Source organism: Lampris incognitus, chromosome 9 (assembly GCF_029633865.1).
Source record: "Lampris incognitus isolate fLamInc1 chromosome 9, fLamInc1.hap2, whole genome shotgun sequence".
Lineage (NCBI taxonomy): Eukaryota > Metazoa > Chordata > Actinopteri > Lampriformes > Lampridae > Lampris > Lampris incognitus.
Genome location: NC_079219.1, coordinates 49,265,153 through 49,284,360, shown reverse-complemented (window position 1 = coordinate 49,284,360; position 19,208 = coordinate 49,265,153). Strand labels below are relative to the sequence as shown.

Sequence of the window (19,208 nt, the reverse complement as noted above, 5' to 3'; positions counted from 1 at the left end):
CAAACTCACGCAGACACAGGGAGAACATTCAAACTCCACACAGAGGATGACCCGGGACGATCCCCAAGGTTGGACTACCCCGGGGCTCGAACCCAGAACCTTCTTGCTGTGAGGCAGCTGTGCTAACCACTGTGCCACCGTGCCGCCCTGATTTTCACACACCTACTAATTATCTAAAAATTATAAAATTACCTTTTAGAATGTAACTGTGTTGTAAAAAAAATATTAATATGTCGTAGTCAGCTTCCCTTTTTTAACCTTATTTTAGTCACAGCAGGTATCTCATTCATCTCATAGTGAATATCTCAGTTTAGAATGGATCTAAATGTAAAAATATAAAAAGATATTGGTGGACTGTAAGCAGATTTTTGTTATTAAATGTAGTTTCCATACAATATAGAAAAATGTCAATAAAACAGTAGAACAGTATACCGATTTATGAAAACCAAACGCATGCTCGTGTTCTTTCTTCTTTTAAATCTAATATGGAGATAGATCTCAAACATAACAGAACATCAGGCAGAATCTTTTTTTGGGGGGGGAATTTTCCCCCCTTTTTCTCCCCAATTGTACTTGGCCAATTACCCCACTCTTCCAGGCCATCCCGGTTGCTGCTCCACCCCCTCTGCCGATCCGGGGAGGGCTGCAGACTACCACATGTATCGGAGGAGACATGTGGAGACCACATGTCTCCTCCGATACATGTGGAGTCGCCAGCCACTTCTTTTCACCTGACAGTGAGGAGTTTCACCAGAGGGATGTAGTGTGTGGGGGATCACGCTATTCCCCCCCAGTTTCCCCTCCCCCATGAACAGGTGCCCCAACTGACCAGAGAAGGCGCTAGTGCAGTGACCAGGACACATAACCACATCTAGCTTCCTACCTGCAAACACAGCCAATTGTGTCTGTAGGGACGCCCGACCAAGCTGGAGACAAGCCGGGGATGCAAACCAGCGATTCCCATATTGGTAGGCAACGGAATAGACCGCTATGCTACTCGGACACCCTCTATCAGGTAGAATCATTTTGGCTGCAATTTCTTCACTAGGAACAAGGTTTCACTGATGAACAAACGTTTGTTACATTGGCACGGATACATACTGGCATTTGCCACAGTTTGTGACGCTTACTAACAAAACATTGTCTCATGGCATGTCCCAGAAAGCTGAATCAGTTCATCTGGACACAACGTTTAGTGGGAGAAATATTTCATCACTCATCTAAGTGACCTCGTTGGTCTCAGCTGACTGCAGGTTTGACGGCATACAGTGCTGGACCTGACATGGGCAGTTGACTGTGCGGATCCTTATGCCTGCAACAGTGCTGACTGCACACCATCATGTGGGAACAAATTACTGACCAACAAAGTAACCTCTGAAGTGCTTGTTTCTCTCAGTCTGGGAGATACTATAAGGTATTACAATGATATGGTATCATATTCAGTAGAACAGCAGATAAAGCACTGGCATTATGTCTACACTTGACCCTGAGGGTAAAGTTGAATGGGAGGTCATACGGTGACACCTTTCACAGAGAACTTGCATTATTTATCTGACAGCTGACAGTCACCGGAGGCCTGGCCAACCTAGCATGGACTTACCATAGCATAATGTATTGTACAGGAAGGCTCATGTTTCGCTATATGGTTGCAGTGAAAAGCCAGCCATGTGCTGAAGGCTGTTGTTAAATATTGTAAGCCTTGTGGATAAAACAGAGTAGTAGCGAAAAGTCGTTTCTCGGCTGATGTTTAGCATGTTTTGTGTAATGCAAATGAAAAGTTAAATGCAATATATGTCATTTGTTCACTTAAAACAAGACCTGGTCTGAGCCAAGACAATATTAAAACAAAAAAATGGCACATTTTAAAGACTAACACGTGACTTATTGGGTCTTTGTTCAGTACTATGAAAACCACTTTTCCACCAACTGGATCATTTATAATGCAGAGGATACTAAATGACTCCTTAGAAAATTATTTCCCCCTCAAACTGAGGCCCCCAGCTATTGTCAAGACAGGCCACTGCCTTTTTTTCCACAGAGTCTGGATTTCATACCGCTGAACAAATAAATATTTCACCACATCTGGCCACGGTTTCATTCCAGGAGAACATTTTTATGCCGTCATCACGGCGGAAAATGGTTCTAATTTTGCCAGTTTAAGAAGGGGGTACTCTCTACATCTCATTATGGTCAGCACACAAACCGAAAGACTTCCTGTTGTATTTCCTTCACCCAGCTTCACAGTTTCAGACTGTTTGCTAGAGACCGGAAAGAATGAGAGGAGAGATAAAGACAGGGTGACACAGGGACAAAAATAGACAAGCGAGTAGTATCATGGCTAAGGGAAAGGATGAGCTCAGTTAATGACAGGTCCTGTCAGATGAGCGGGAAGAAACTTCTGAAAGCAGACTTAGCGAAGGCCTGGCCAAGCAGAAAGAGTCATTCTGAGTTAAATAAAAGGTGTTTTTGGAGCATGAAGTCCGTAGTGGAATATGCTGTAGAATGTTATCATTGATGAATGAATGTGATCAGACCCATCCTACAGCTCTGGCCCATGTCGATACTTCATTCAAATATTCAACATAAACACTGTTACCTCTTGGGAATATAGTTTTATAATAGATAACATAGAGGTTAAGTCAGAGAGACAGACTGACAGTCTAACAGACCCCATTTCCACCTGGTTTTGAGTTGCAATCTGTATTTCGATGTCTTAACCACAGATTGTGAGAAACACATGTTAATGCAAGGTTTGCTGGAAGGAAATGTGACTGGAATATAGTCAGACTGGACAGACTACTTCAAGAGGTGGTCTGGGTTGCTTTGCAATTTCAGCCAGAGTCAGCAAGCGTTAAATGAAATCCCTGCAGTGAGAAATACCACACTGGGTGTGGTATTTCTCACTGCAGGTATTTCTCACTGCAGGGATTTCAGCGTCATGACCACAGCAAAATGTAATTAAATACGCTGTGATCCTTTCTAAAGTTTAAGGTACAAAGGGCAAAGGAACGGATCACTAGTCAGCAAGTCACCGTTCCTTCATTCACACAGACCGAGTCCCTCCAGCGACAGTCACAGCAGACTTAAGCATGAAAGCGCCACGAAAGACTTGTAATTTCTATTGCCTCTGATCACAGATGTAAAATACAACACTACAGCGCTAGTCCCACATTTGGTTTTGCTGACAAAATTTCAACAAGACCACCCACTCACCTACCCTCCAGTGTGCATGAAAGAAAACTGGATTCAATTATGTGAGCAGATTTCACACGACAGTAATCAGATTACTCATTAACCAGACAGATACAGACTGCATCTTAATAGCAGGTGAGAAACAGACAAATAGAAAGACAGATGGAGAAATATTTGGACAAAGGGATAAAAAAAAGAAAAGAATAGTAAATAACAATAGATAAACCAGCAAAGAGCAGATGGAAAGACAGACAGACAGACAGACAGATAGAGAGACAGGTAGACTGGTACGCAGATAGAAGGTAAATTCGCCAGGTGGGATGGATTGGTTTGTGTGTGCATACATACATTAAGCTGCTTACCCACACTGCCTAGGGCGGCGTTCTGGAAGGCCAGGACAGTGCCTGGCTTGAGAGGCTGATAGGTCTTGGCGATGGTGTGGGTTATCTGAGGAGAGACAACAACAGGCTGATCAACATGACAGTTGCTGGCTCTCAGCTCTAATCATCTCCTCCAGGCGGACAGCTTCCAGCTACCTGAGGACTGACGTGTGATAGCCACCAAAGCCTTGTATTTCAATCTTGAAAATGTACACAGACAGATACATTTCTTCGCGAGTGTGCGCACACACACACACACAAACACACACACACACACACACACACACACAGATGTAATAGATCCATGCAAGCTCAAAACTGAAACGAAATGTTGAATTTTTTTTCTTTTTCTTTTTTTTTGCACATTTAGAAATGTGAAAAAACGCTCGATTAAAAACCGGGGCACATCGAAATCATTACATAAAATTAAGATTGGACAGTGAATGATGAGGTAGTTCTTTAGATGGAGCGTTAAAAAGCTCCATTTACCCCTACATTTACACAATGGCACAGCCAAGGACTCTGAGGCTGCACTGTGGCTCATGGGAGATGACAAAAGTCTGCGATGTAGTTAGGAATGATCCATGCCCTGTACATGATGGAGATAACATGTCCAAACCAGTGAAGAGACACACACCTCGATGGCCTGTGTTTCTGGGGTGAGACGGTCGAAGAGGAAGCAGATGACCCGTAGGTCGCGGCAGTAGAGCACCAGCTCTTCAGGGGTGAACTTCAGGGAGGAGTTGGGGGTCACTAGCTTGGTCCGCGATGGGCCCACTACAAACCACAACAGAACCAACAGAACCAGTATTACTCATCAAAAAAAATGACACCTCTGGAGGAAGACCAGACGGCGACCAGGTAGGCTTCCATCAACTTGGAGCAACCAAAGTAATTCTCACTGGAGTATTTGAACATCTGTGTGTTTACTGCTTAACTTAACTTAATTTTAGCCACGCTTTGAGCAAAGTGTTTTCATTACTGTCAGTCCCAGCAAGAGATTTAATTTGACATATGACCTTTTTTAGCATCAAAATGCCACCCGAGTCCACTTGATTTAGATCCTCTGCGTTGTTAATCCACACAATCAAAAGCATTCCAGTCTGGATTTTATTTCATCAAGTCTGAAAACACCAAGCCTTTTTATTTTGAACCTTTGGCTCATTATTCCAGCACATTCTCCAGAACTTTACAGAAATATTGGTCAAAGAAGTTGAGAGAGGTCACATAAATTGATCTGAGTGGATAAACTGCTCGGTGACACAAAGTGACGTGTGTCCAGCCGGATGACGGTTTAAGAGATTGCTCACTGCAGCACTAATGGCATTGCTGCAATGTTGCACGAAAGCTCGGCTGACGCCACTTTGTTCCCTTCAGTCAAACAGGCAAACTTTGATAGGTCTTATTCTCTCTGGAAGCCACTGATTTAATGTGTTTCTATGGTGGTGCCATAAAAACCGGGCTTGGGCCGGCCTGGGTGAACGAATACCTTGCGGCTTGCCCGCCACATACACAGCCAGCAGTTACCCAACCTCATTAAGCCCAAAAAGACCACTAAAATGGCTCAGATGCTAATATAGTAGTTATTCTTTTATTTATTTACTTGCTTCTTTATTTTATTTTACTTTATTTATTTATTTATTTATTTATTTTGCTTATCTAATTTTTTTCTTTTGTTTTCTTTTTCGTGTTTATATTTAACCTACTGTCATGTGATTTAATTCTGTTCTGAGAAGGGGCCTGCGGGACGGCGTAGGAGTAGATAGAGGGGAGCAGGATGTGGGTAAATGGGATTTGGGGATGTTAAAATGTTAAAAAATATCATGGAGTCTTTCAACCGTATTTGTTCAGTTCGATTTGCTTTCCTTGAAAAAAAAATAATAAAAAAAAAAATAGGCAAACTTTGGTTGAAATTACACAGCATCCAGTCTTTACAAGCGACGGGTTTAAACGGTATATTTGAAGCCTTAGCTCAGCATTGCAGTATCTTTCAATCACGACAACAAAAACAATAACTGAACCTGATGAAGTACTGAGACTGTAAATGTATTTATTAACTGAGCGTAGGAGTTTAGGCTATCGGTCTTTACTGTTGAGGCATCTAAAACCACGCTTAGCATGTTGTTGTACTTTTGGGCCATTTGAGCTTGCTTATAGCTGCAGAACCGACGGTACTGCAGCAATAACCAAACGGAAAAGCAGCAAAATTAAATGACAGACTACCAACAGGCTGAGAAGCTGGAGCCAACTTCTGCAGCAAGCAAGGACATGGGCCAATATAAGCTGACGTATCTCTGGTCACAGAATGGATGATGTGGCTCCCTGAATTGCTTGCACAGTTGAATTGCTTGCATAGCTGACTACACAGTAAGAAGAGGTACAGTGGAAGATTTTAAAAGCTGCTTACCAGCCACAACCTTCTCAATGGAGGCCAGAGCCACATCGTGGTCCCCAATAAGAACCGGGTCTGCATTGTCCTGCATTGGGAGCATAAGATGATCCCTTTATTGTCCATTCACATGAAAATTTGATTTGCATCACATGCTCCAACATCAATAGAGACAAAAAGTATAGTAAACACACTTAGCAGCATTTGAGAAGATCACATAAAGGTCATATGAAACAGAATAGGGGGAAAAAAAAACGAGAAACATAAACGGAATAAGACAAAACGCCTCTTATTGCACAATGTGTAACCTGGAGGATAGGACAGACAGGGTTTTTTTTTCTTACATGCTTGTGTCCAGATGAACCGATTCAGCTTTCTGTGATACGCACGTGACCATACTGCATTGAATTAACTGGACATATAGCTTATAGGTTGTGTAAGTGTCAGATGACTCACGTCAGGTTTGGAGCTGTCCTGGGGGACGAAGGCCACTCTGAAGTGGGTACAGAAGAGAGTACCGGCCAGCCAGCCTCCTCCCTCCCTGGTGGTCAGCTTCTTCCTCACCAAAACAGCCCTCTGAAGTACACACTCACCTGTGTGTTTGTGTGTGTGTGTGTATGTGTGGAGGGGGGGAGGGGCAGAGAGACAAATGGGACATGAAGTAAGTGGGTGAAGGGTTTTGATTTAGTGCATAGTTCAGGCCTATTCAGACATGTTTAAATAAAGCTGAATCTAACATGGCTGATGATGTACAAAACTTCAAGTCCAGTGACTCCCACAAGACGAGTCTGAAGGACCGAAACATGAGATGACAGCTCCTTCAAGCGACCATCTTCTGTAGACGAAAGAGACTTGGTGACTGACTGATTCTTCTTCATTTAACGGTCTGTCTCGAATGCAAACGTTGGTCAGGTGAGTGTTGTTTGAGAGCCATTCACAATAAACCAGTCACCAGTGCTGTTGTATCAGCACCTTCCCCACCGCCAAACTGAGAAAAAAAAATGGCTGAACCTGAGTTTTATTTACTTACTGATGTTGTACTATCTGTTGGGAAAGGATTTCTACCTGCTTCTTCTGTCATATCTGTTTGTTAGACACGACAACTTCATTTCCTCAAACTCTCCAGGACGCGCCTTCTTTTTTCTCATTTGGCTACAATGACGAAAATGTAAAACGCCATGAGCAGTGTCATTTCTTTCCTGGGAAAGTCGTACCTGACAGTAATCATTAAAATGAACAACTAGAGAAGCAGCACGGTGGCACAGCGGTTAGCGTGGTCACCTCAAAACAAGAAAGTCCTGGGTTCGAACCCCAGGGTAGTCCAACCTTGGGGGCTCATCCCGGGGCATCCTCTGTGTGGAGTTCGCATGTTCTCCCCGTGTCTGCGAGGGTTTCCTCCGGGGGCTCCGGCTTCCCCCCACAGGCCAAAGACATGTAGGTCAGGTGAATTGGCATTACTAAACTGTCCCTAGGTGTTGATGATGATGATGATGTGTGTGTGTGTGTGTGTCAGCCCTGTGATGGACTGGCGGCCTATCCAGGGTGTCTCCCCGCCCGCCACCCAGTGACTGCTGGGATAGGCTCCAGCATCCCGAGACCCGAATTCGGATAAGCAGCTTGGATGATGGATGGGACTACAAAAGCATTTGTGATTTGTGGCTACCATCTTCAGTATGTCAGCGATGGGGAAAGGTTGTTTGTTTGCACACGAATCTTCAGGAGCGTAGCATCAGTATACCTTCATTTGATAAGTTGGTAAATACAGACACATGCAGGTAATCTGTTGGTCAACACGGCATACACTGATAAATCATGATCTTTGCTGAACTGGAAAACAAACGACGAAGAGGGTTTTGAAATTCCCAAATACAACGCCTCCAAACCCAAACCTCCTCCCGTCCTGCACACAAACACAGATGTGCATGAACATTCCCAAAGTAAAAAAAAAAAAATCACAACCCAGTGCCTGCAAAAGCATGCACACGCACACACACGCACACGACTCAAGAATACCACACAGGCATGAGACAGCACATTTGCAAACGGTCTCCCCCACTGGTAACACAAAGCCTTCGCCAGCGAGACAGCGGTTGTCATGGGAACAGAGTGTGGCCTTCAGCGGCGCTGGAGAAAAGGGTCTTTTTGTCCCCAATGGGAGGGGAGAAGTGCTTTACCAGACACACGGCAAAGCCGAGGTTTTCATTTTCCACCGAGAAGTCCACACAGAAGAAAGTGAGCGAGGCCGACGGCACCAGAGCCTCCAAAACTAAAACAACATCCACACGGCACGGCGGGTTCCTGCAAGCCAGATGTGTAAAGGTACTCGAATTTATGTCCTTCCACTGAAAATGACAACTACGAAGCCTCAAAACTGTGATTTTGAAACCGAGTTACATAACTGTTGTGTAACGCCGTGTTTCACCATTACACACTAAACAAGCCCGTCTACAGAAGTAGCCGATTTTAAACGACCGAGTCTTAAAACCCCATGCTGCATAAAAACCCTGATAGATGGTGGCATCATCACTGCCAATTTCCAAAGCAATTTCAACTATTTTGAAAAAGAGTTTCATTATATCTTCATGCCTATTTCCACTTGGTTGCTGCCCGACGCGTCCTGAATTTTCTCTCCAGTCAGCTAAAATGTTCCACTTGTTTCACAGGAAGGAACATTTTGAGAGTGAATTAGACTAAATCCCTTCTTCACCGGGACATTTACTTTTTATTAATGATTTACAGAAGCACTGCAAAAAGCAGCTTCACAACAAGCACGGCCGTATCAGTCTTTGCTTCTCCTCTTCCTGGTTTCTTCACCGTGCGAGAAGAGCGAGGGCAGACGTTGACCATACAGGCCGACATGAGCCACAAGCTCATCCTCCTCACTGAACAGGGATTTGGTCGTGCACTGTCATTTCCCTCTTCCGGCCTGGGTCTAGCTTCAGCTGCACATCACGCACCACACAACACAGAAGCAGGGCCTGGAGACGCTCGGAGCTGGCGACAGGGGAGCCGTGTTCAGCTGGCTTCTCCCGCAGGATTTGCGAGCTTCGCATTTTTGATGCCTCCGCTGGGAACAACGGCTCCGAAAACATTCCTGCGGCTCGCAGATGGGAGCGTCTTCAGAGACGTGAGGCGGCGGACGGAAAAGGGAGTGCTTTTGTGGAGGAGGGAGAAAGGAGTGATTTTGTGGGGGACCTCTGCAGAGCTCGCTCTGCGAGGTAGTTCATGTCCAGCACAGCGAGAGTCTGTGAGAAAACTGAGGGTGTTTACAAGACAGTGGTCCCTTAACGGTCTAAAGCTGTTTTATGAGAGGTACACGTATCATAAATCCCCCCCAAATCATACACACAAACACAAACACATGCACACACACACGCACACACTTCACTGGTTGCCCAGATTGTATTCAGCTCTTGCCCAGAAATGACAGAACAGACAGGACGAATAAGCGGACGACAATTACTCTTCTAGTTTTCCGATGTCATGAGACTGGAATTGGCTTGTATGTGGTTGTGTTTCTTACCGGGATATTCAGATCCACGTTCTAAGGACCCTACGCCGGTATACTAACCTGTGTGTTAACCAACTAAAACATACTGTCCTTGCAACGTGATGTGCTTACAAGGGTGAAACAGACACAGCATCAATCTCTATATAGGGATGATACACTTCCTTTTTTTTGGGGGGGGGCAATTTTTCCCCTTTTTTCTCCCCAATTGTATCCGGCCAATTACCCCACTCTTCCAAGGTGTCCCGGTCTCTGCTCCACCCCTCTCTGCCAATCCGGGGAGGGCTGCAGACTACAACACACCTCCTCTGATACACGTGGAGTCGCCAGCCGCTTCTTTTCACCTGACAGTGAGGAGTTTCGCCAGGGGCACGTAGCGCGTGGGAGGATGATGCTACCCCCCGCCAGTTCCCCCTCCCCCCTGAACAGGTGCCCTGACCGACCAGAGGAGGCGCTAGTGCAGCGACCATGACACATACCCACATCAGGCTTTCCAGCCCGCAGACACGGCCAATTGTGTCTGTAGGGACGCCCGACCAAGCCGGAGGTAACACGGGGACTCGACCAGGGGTGATATACTTCTAAGAGCCCATTTAAAATGTGAGCACACCTGATCAGCAAGTGGTCACATAAGGAACAGTTAAACTACCTTCAGGAACAGTTAAACTACCTTCCCCTGGTGCTAGTGGAAGTTCAGTTGGCATGTCAAAACAACCAACTTAAGCAGTTAACTAAGTACGAGCTGCCCAATAAGATCGACATTATTTGGATGCCATCTTACCCCGCCTACAAAGAAGACCGGAGACACAGCAAATACAAAACACTCTGGCATGATTTGACAGTATTGTCATCACGATTCTCCATCGCCTATCTAAATAAATAAACCTTTTCTCTGTGACTGATGAGTTTAAATTTGCTCGTCTCACTTTTTGTTTCAGCTTCTTGTCGTTGTGGTTGTTGACCGTTTGAGACGAGGAGTGAGCATTTTGGGAAGATCGGCCCAGTGTGATATGAACCACATGCTCTCAGATTCTCTCCTGTTTTTTTTTTTGTTTTGTTTTTTTTTTTCATCCACATTTGGTCCTCATTTTCAGCTAGGATGCGTGCAGAGCCGACGGATTCTGCCCTCCTAAACCTAAAACCAGGAAGGGGTCAAGTTTGGGAATTCACACAGTCCAACCGCAAATGTTTCCATCCTGGACTTTGTCTTATAATATTGTTTTTCAGAACTCTAGAGGAAAAAGTATCGTTAAAAGATTGTAAATTTTGAAAACTGCAGTGCAAAACATCCAGTTCATGTTTTTAAACCACAAATCTTTGGTAAAACGCAATGGTCCAATGCCCCCTGCGCGCACTCCACAGTTACTCACGCAGTGTGCAGGCAGGGGGCAATGTGTTTTGTTTTGCTGTGTTGCAATGCAAATTAAAATATACTCCAATGGGATCTTCTTCTACTTCCTGAAATCATTCTCCACAATGGCAAACTGAAATAAAGTTTTTAGACATCTTCAGAATTATCACAAAATAAAAATCTGAAAACTGCAAAAGCTGCAGAAGCTTGTAAAAAGACTGACAAAGCTTTGAACCTTCTTACAAGCACCATAAAGTCAACTGGAATAACATGGAAAATGACGGCCTGACAGATCCCTGTCGAGGGAGCCTGCAGCAGAAACGCTAGCCATTTAAAACTGCATTTGGAGGAACAAGTGTGTGTCCTTTCCTCTTCCTCACTGCATATTTCTTCGTCTTTGGTCAGCTCCTCAATAAAGATAAGGTGTGTGTTTTCCTCGTCTTTTCTTTTTTTTACAACCCAGAAACTACCAAGCTCACACCATCCTACCAAACTTCACCAACCAAAAAGAGAAACTGTCAGAGAAGTGACCAAAGACCAGCCACAACACACAGCTGCAGACCTCATTGTCTGAAATGAGACAAACTGTCCAGATATGCAATCTCTACAGCACTTCACAGGTTCAGTCTCGCTAGGATAGTGGATAGAAGGAAGACCCTTCTTTTTTTGGGAGGGGGGGGATTTTTCTCCCTTTTCTCCCCAATTGTACTCGGCGAATTACCCCACTCTTTCCAGCTGTCCCGGTCTCTGCTCCACCCCCTCTGCCAATCCAGGGAGGGCCGCAGGCTACCACATGCCTCCTCCGATACTTGTGGAGTCGCCAGCCACTTCTTTTCACCTGACAGCGAGAAGTTTCTCCAGGGGGACGTAGCACGTGGAAGGATCACGCCATTCCCCCCAGTTCCCCCTCCCCCTGAACAGGTGCCTCGACAGACAGAGGAGGTGCTAGTGCAGCGACCAGGACACTTGCCCACATCTAGCTTCCTGCCTGCAGACATGGCCAATTGTGTCTGTAGGGATGTCCGACCAAGCTGGAGGTAACACGGGGAATCGAGCCAGCGATCCCCGTGAGGAAGACCCTTCTGAGAAAGATCAACATTAAGTCAGGCTTGCAGATTACTAGAAACCATATGACAAAATCCGAGACCTTCTGGAAGAATTTGTGATCTAATAAGAAAAAAATTTGAGCTCTGGCTTGAAAGCAAATCATCACAAATCAAACACAACCCAACATCAGATAACACAATTCATACTGTCAAGCATGTTATGGGGTTACTTTTCAGGGCTGGAAAGCGTGTTCCCATCAAGAACAAGATGGATGAAGTCAAATAGAGACAAATCATCACAGAGAACCTGTTTCAGTCACCAAGAGATCTGCGTTCAGGACACAGAGTCATATTGCAACAGAACAACGACCCAAAGCACACAGCAAAAACAACTAATGAATGGCTTAAATACAGATAGTTAATATTCTAGAATGGCCAAACCAAAGCCGAGACTTAAATCCCATTGAAAGTCAGTGGTATGACCTGAAAATTGGTGTCCACTCATGCTTTCCATCTGGTTTGGCAGAGTTTGGACAAATTTGCAGGGAGGAATAGGCCAAAAATCTAAAATCTGTGTAAAACTCCTGGGGACAAACCCGAGAACACTCATACTTTAAATTAATGCGAAGGCCCATCAACAATCCTCCTTGAGAGGATAAATACTATGAGGATGAATATTATGAGACATCTAAGCCTTTCATTTTCAAAAAACCAAATGTTATTGAGTAAATATCGTTTGCTTCATAAATGTGTTGAATTTATTTCACATTTCCATTAATGTGTTGAATTTATTGTTCAACATATTAAAATTTGGACAACAGCAAAAGGAGAAAAAGTTTCTTATGATGTCCATTACTTGACCCACCTGGCAGATAGCTGACAGCTCCCTGATCTCTGGGTAACATAAGACAGTGGACAGAGGGGATTATGACAGTGCTCCGAAGGGGTCCCGGCCACTTAGCATTGTGTGCAGACGGACGGCATCAAGTCCCGCTTTCATACACGCCATTCAAAAAGGTACATGATCCACCTATGGCTTCCTCTCCCCACAGCAGCCCGGCTCTGTTTCTGCGGTCCTGTGTCCCGCTGTCACCCGAGAACCTGCGCGCACACAGCGCTGCACCCGCGGACGTCAGGAGAACGGCACCATGGTCCAAACCCACATGTTCGCTAGGCTACACATGGATGTGTCGCTGTTACCGCACCTGGACATCAGCGTTTGAGAAGACACACTGCTGGGTGCCCTCTCAACACAAAACATGGTGACAGTGACAAATGCTACCGAACTACAGTGTTAGCAATGACTGGACATATATACATGTACATTACCAACATATGTGTTAATAATATACTGTTTTCAACGTCATTCTCACATGAAACAACAATATTTTGATACTGTATCTTATTTAGCACCTCATGTGCATGTGTGTCATGTGGGTGAGAGAGACAGAGAGAGAGATAGACAGACAGACAGAGACCGACAGAGAGAGCGAGAGAGAGAGACAGAGACAGAGAGAGAGAGAGAGACAGAGAGAGACAAGAGAGGGGGGGGGAGAGACAGCGAGAGAGAGACAGAGAGAGACAGACAGGGAAAGAGACAGAGAGGGAGGGAGAGAGACAAGAGAGAGGGGGTGAGAGAAAGAGACAGACAGAGAGAGAGAGAGAGAGAGAGAGAGAGAGAGAGAGAGAGAGAGAAAGCGACAGCAACAGAGAGCAACTGCAACATGAGCCCTTTCACTCGGTGCTGTGATACTGAGTCTCCACTCCATCGTGAAAGTGAATGAGCACATACACACCGTGCACACAAATTGCCCCAACACTTAAGCCCTTACAGTGTCTCTGAAGAGGTGAAGTATGAGTTTCCTGACCAGTAATTACACCTAAAACTGTAACGCAGCCATGGCTGATGGACCGACAGGCATCGTACCTCACACAGGTGCGAATTCAGCAAACGGAGAATGGAGGTTTTCATAAATCCTCCACACTCAAACTCTATTCTCTTCTCTCTGAGAGAGAGAGAGAGAGAGAGAGAGAGAGAGAGAGAGAGAGAGAGAATAATATGACAGTTAAAGGAACAGTTCACCCAAAAAAGAACATTTTATCTTTTATGTACTCACTCTTGTGCAAGTTGAAAACCAGGTGCGGTGTCTTTGTCTACACAACGCACAGGGAGGTAGCTAGCACCGCTCTGTAGCAGCTCTCTTCAAAACAACAGAAGTCAATAGGTAACGCTTTTTAATCATTCCAAAATGGGCAAAAATCCCCCAAATTATTCCATACAGCTCATGCAGCATAATCCAAGTCTTCTGAAGCCAAACAGTCCCATGCCGCGTGGAAAGCTATACCTCCCTATGTGTTGTGTGGACAAAGACACCTCACCTGGTTTCCAACTGGCACAAGACTGAGAAGATAATGATAAAATTGTCATTTTTGGGTGAGCTGTTCTTTTGAATAGACATGTTGGAAGGAAAGACCAGAAGAAGAGATGGAATGAGCAGAGAAACGTGTGCAGCTGTAAAGAGGATTTCTGTACACATTGTCCATGTCCTAGACAGCCAGTAACGGGTTTAATACATGCAATTTACTGAAAAACAAATTGGACTTTAGTATAGAGCGTCTATCCTCATGAGGTGAGTGACACAGCCACAAGAGAAGAGGGTAAATGAGCTCCCACCCCCAACCACTCCCCCCCCCACACACACACACACACAGTGCTGTAAAATAAGTACCGATATGTGATGTTAAACATTAGCGCGTCTGTCGACATTCTGAATGAAACTCGCAGTGGGGTTGACACCAAGGCCATGAACAAGCTCAGATTAGAGATGTTAACGTTTTGAGAGCTCACTACATCGACATACACACCGGTATCCCACAACAAACTGCAAATTATCAACTACAGAAAAGTTTATTTCTGATAGAGCTCACTGGCCAGACTGTAATATCTGGGAACCTTTGTGGAGAGAGAAGTGACCCAGATTGATTAAGAAGGCTCACATTTTGTCAAGAGAGCATAATCATGGCCTGGGATTTAAACTCACGTACATGCAAAACTGCAATCTCAATTCATTTCTCAAAGCATTTGAATCATAAATGGCATCAAATCTGCAGCATCTGCATCTGAAGGACCCGTACATAAAATCTGGCACCCTAACACTTGCTGTCACCACAACGTAAATTCAAGCATGCAACATGTAGACAAAAACAAGCAGACCACACAAGAGTCCTCACAGATGTCCTCTCAAAAACAACATGACCTGCTAGGGCTACCGATTCAGAGTCTCAGCGAACAGTGTGCAAACAACACGACTTGAAAAATGAATGCAACACATACACAAAAGTTGATTTTTCCATCCATCCATTACCTGAACTGTTTATCCTGCTCTCAGGGTTGCGGAGATGCTGGAGCATATTTCAGCAGTCATTGGGCGGCAGGCGGGGAGACACCCTGGACAGGCCGCCAGGCCATCACAAGGCTGACACACACATACACACACAGACACACATTCATACTTAGGGACAATTTAGTATGGCCAATTCACTTGACCTGCATGTCTTTGGACTGTGGGAGGAAACCGGAGCCCCCGGAGGAAACCCACGCAGACACGGGGAGAACATACAAACTCCACACAGAGGATGACCCGGGATGACCCACCAAGGTTGGACTACCCCGGGGCTTGAAACCAGCACCTTCTGGCTGTGAGGCAACCGTGCTAACCACTGTGCCACCGTGCCACCAAGTTGAGTTTTGTGATTTACAATTACAACCTCAGCTATAGTGGTTAACTTCGGGTTAAGGTTAAGTACCAATTTATAGGGATGCACTGGCACCAATACTGGAAATTGGGCAAAATAAATGCATCCCCAACAGACTACGCTACAATCTACAACTTAACGCCTCTGCACACAGAACAATGTTTTCACATCTATAGATTGTATGGAATTTTATTACGCAGAACGACTTGCGGATGTGAAGCAAATCAGAGTTTTTTGTGGATTGTTCTCTGTAGGTCACCTTTATATAAGGACCAGCAAAGAACTTGCCATTCAAAATGCAATGCCCCTAATGTGCAGAACAGGTTGAGAAACAGATTATCTGCAGTAGAGTACTATACGCATCATATTACTGAATGAGTGGACAAGTCTATCACCCCGGGTTTCAGTGATGGCCTCTTCAAACTTTTTCACCTTATTTAGCCACTAGAGGACAAATTGTATTGTTTTTCAGGAACAAAGGAAGCTTACAAAGGTTAAAAAAGAGGCAATGGTTGGTGGTGCAATTCCCTAATACCCTAAATTAGGGAACAAAGTTACATGTCACACACAGCCTTAATTCATGATTAGAAAATCAGCATCACATCATCTATAATCTCTGATAATAGTGGAACAATGATCTTACCAGGTAAACACCGGAGTCCAAACACGTCTCGACTCCTGGCGTTGAGACCGCTGTGACTCAGCATCCTTTCCTGTCAAGCAAACAAAGTTTTCCTCATTTAAATGTTCATTTTCTCTAAAATAGACCTCCCCTGACTAGACATCACTGTGACTGACAGTAGCAGTCCTTTACAGGATAAACTATAGCTACTACTTTGCAGATTGAAAGTAGACATATTAACTTTTGGTAAATGATAAGAGCTATTCATATTTTGATACAGAATGAGAAACAGAAAGACAGTTGCAAGACTACACTTTGCATGTACCTGGATACCTTCAAATAAAAAAAAACAAGCGACGTCCTTTTCAAATGACTCCGTCATTAGTCGAAGCAGTAAACCGTATCTTGTTTATACAGGATGATTACACAACAGATTACACAACAGAGCCAGTATGAAGTAAAAGCGATGCAGGGAGGCTGACTATGAAACCATTTTGACTGTTTTCAGAATTGATTTAGTCTGTTTGTCACATCAGAGTTTTACTCCTCTCAATGAGCCAGTCCCTCAAAACGAAGGTAAAACACACAATTCTCCGTGATTCTTGGTTTCCCGTTGCGGTTTACTTCCCGCTCCCTCTCAGACGGATAAGCAGCTCTCCGGTACATGCCATCCAACCACTGCAGGCAAAATCCAACCACACAGAGCCACAGAGGACTAGACTGCTGCACATATGGATGCATTTACTGCGCCCCCCGCCTCATACTACCCCATTCACGTTTATTGGCAAGAAATCCTGTAATACCCCAAGACGTGCGCTGTGAAATAAGGTTGTGGTTACACAGGTGCTGAACAAGCTTTAGCCCGAGACATAAATAGAAGAACAGCGTTGCGGGCCAGAACTGTGCATTACAGAGAGAACTCCATCAGCAGTCCTTTCTGGCCCCGTGTCGACGCCATCCATCATTGTGTTTCCTTTCTAGAGCTGGCTTTTAATCGCACAATATGGTTATTTCTTCCAGTCAGCAAGGATGTTAACAATGAATGTACTCATTAGGCTACGCTACCCTGTGTTTGCAGCACGATAATGAAAACCTGTGTCCTCTATGGAAAACCAGGCAGCATTTCCACAAAGAGGACCTTTACTCCTTTAACGGGTTGTAAAATTGCAGCCATTCATAGCTGCCTGTTTTCTTAGCGTGTGAAGGTTTCTGGCTGTTCTATAAAGGGATTGACAAACTGTTTACCACTTACATTTGCCTGATGCCACAGCACACTACGGAGACACCGAAAAGCAGGACCCAAAAGTATGTTTGGACCAAATACCAATTGATTTACATTCTGTTTGACTGATTGATTGATTGATTGATTGATTGATTTTTTATTTTGAACATGCTAAAATAACAAAATAAGATACACAGGCAGGAATACAAGAACAAATGGAAATAATAGTGAACATATTTTGCAAACTCACTGTAACAACACATGTAATAACTAGACCATGTTGGAAAAGGGAGTAGGATGAAGTAAAGAACTTTTCTGGTCCTACCCCTTTCTTATACTTTATCAATCAAATCAAACCAAAACCAAACTTTCAAGACAAAACAAAAGTGGAAAAAAGGAAAAGAAATGCCAATGCATAGAGCTCAAAATAAACAAAACAGCACAAGTCAAACAAGGCACCTTACACGTCACGTATCATGCCATGTTATTCCAGTCCACCTCTTTGTTCATCCATCCTATATCTATTCAACATGTTGTTTTTAAAGAGTTGTTTGAACTTACTAATTGATGTACACATCTTCATTTCTTTTTTTCTGTTGGACAGTTACAACACATAAGCCAAACCATGTCATCAACTTTTTAATTAACTCTGAGAGTAAACAACTTTGAAAACTCTATATGAAAAAAACAAAGAGCTAACTGTAAAGCAGAGATAAGCCACAAATGAAACGATGAAGTTGTCCGTAAACATAAACGATTGGTTGGGTGTGGGGAAGGGATATTTGGACATCCCCTTTGACAACTTTGCGTCCCTTTTTGACGGTTTGTACCCCCAATTATACCCGTCTAATTACCCCACTCTTCCGAGCCGTCCTGGTCGCTGCTCCAACCCCCTCTGCCGATCCGGGGAGGGCTGCAGACTACCACATGCCTCGTCCGATACATGTGGAGTCGCCAGCCGCCTCTTTTCACCTGACAGTGAGGAGTTTCGCCAGGGGGGACGTAGCGCGTGGGAGGATCACGCTAGGTTTGCATATGACGTCATGAACTACAGATGGAGGGCAGGAAGTGATTTTCTACATAGGCAGCACTGTCACAAACTTTCGAAATGCCTGTTTGGCGTCATAAACTGAGCAACCACAAGGAGTTTTTATTGAGTACTAAAAGTTGTTGTTCATGAGGGGGGAAAAATGCAAGAAATTGACCGAAAACGCTGGAAAAAATGGCTCGCGAACCGTCGTCTACGGGCGGGAGGAGCGGAGTCGGATAACGCGCGTGTGTGCAGTGACCACTTCGTCAAAAAGAAATCCCTCTTCATAACATAAAGGATCATGTCCAACATATATCTTACCTTCTGTTCATAGCTTTCTCTCATAATATCGTCTAAACTAGCACAGTTCGGGCTAAACTAGCTCCATCTCGTCCATCCTGCCTTTCACTTCCTGCCCTCCGTCTGAATCTCGCGCGTCATCAGAATCACGTGACTGCAAACAAGCTATTCCCCCCTCGTTCCTCCTCCTCCCCCCGAACAGGCGCACCGACCGACCACATCCGGCTTCCACCCACAGACACGGACAACTGTGTCTGTAGGGGACGCCCGACCAAGGCGCGGGTAAGACGGGGATTCAAACCGGAGATCCTCGCCACGCTGCACAGACGCCCAGACAGTCTTCCTTAACGCATGTATTACTCGCTTCTACTCAGCTGAACTTTACTTTAAACTTGGATTCAAATGCAAACAT

General features: G+C 44.6%; 1 protein-coding gene across 1 annotated transcript in view; it reads right to left on the bottom strand.

Moving 5' to 3' along the window:
* mtmr11 (myotubularin related protein 11) overlaps positions 1-19,208 on the bottom strand; it is a 67,502-nt gene that overhangs the window by 36,888 nt on the left and 11,406 nt on the right. The window contains exons 2-6 of the mRNA XM_056286266.1: positions 16,266-16,335; positions 6,418-6,554; positions 5,980-6,049; positions 4,210-4,349; positions 3,555-3,639 (exon numbers count right to left, since the gene is read on the bottom strand). Of these exons, the coding sequence (XP_056142241.1) occupies positions 3,555-3,639; positions 4,210-4,349; positions 5,980-6,049; positions 6,418-6,554; positions 16,266-16,335 (502 nt within the window). The remainder of the gene's footprint in view (positions 1-3,554; positions 3,640-4,209; positions 4,350-5,979; positions 6,050-6,417; positions 6,555-16,265; positions 16,336-19,208) is intronic.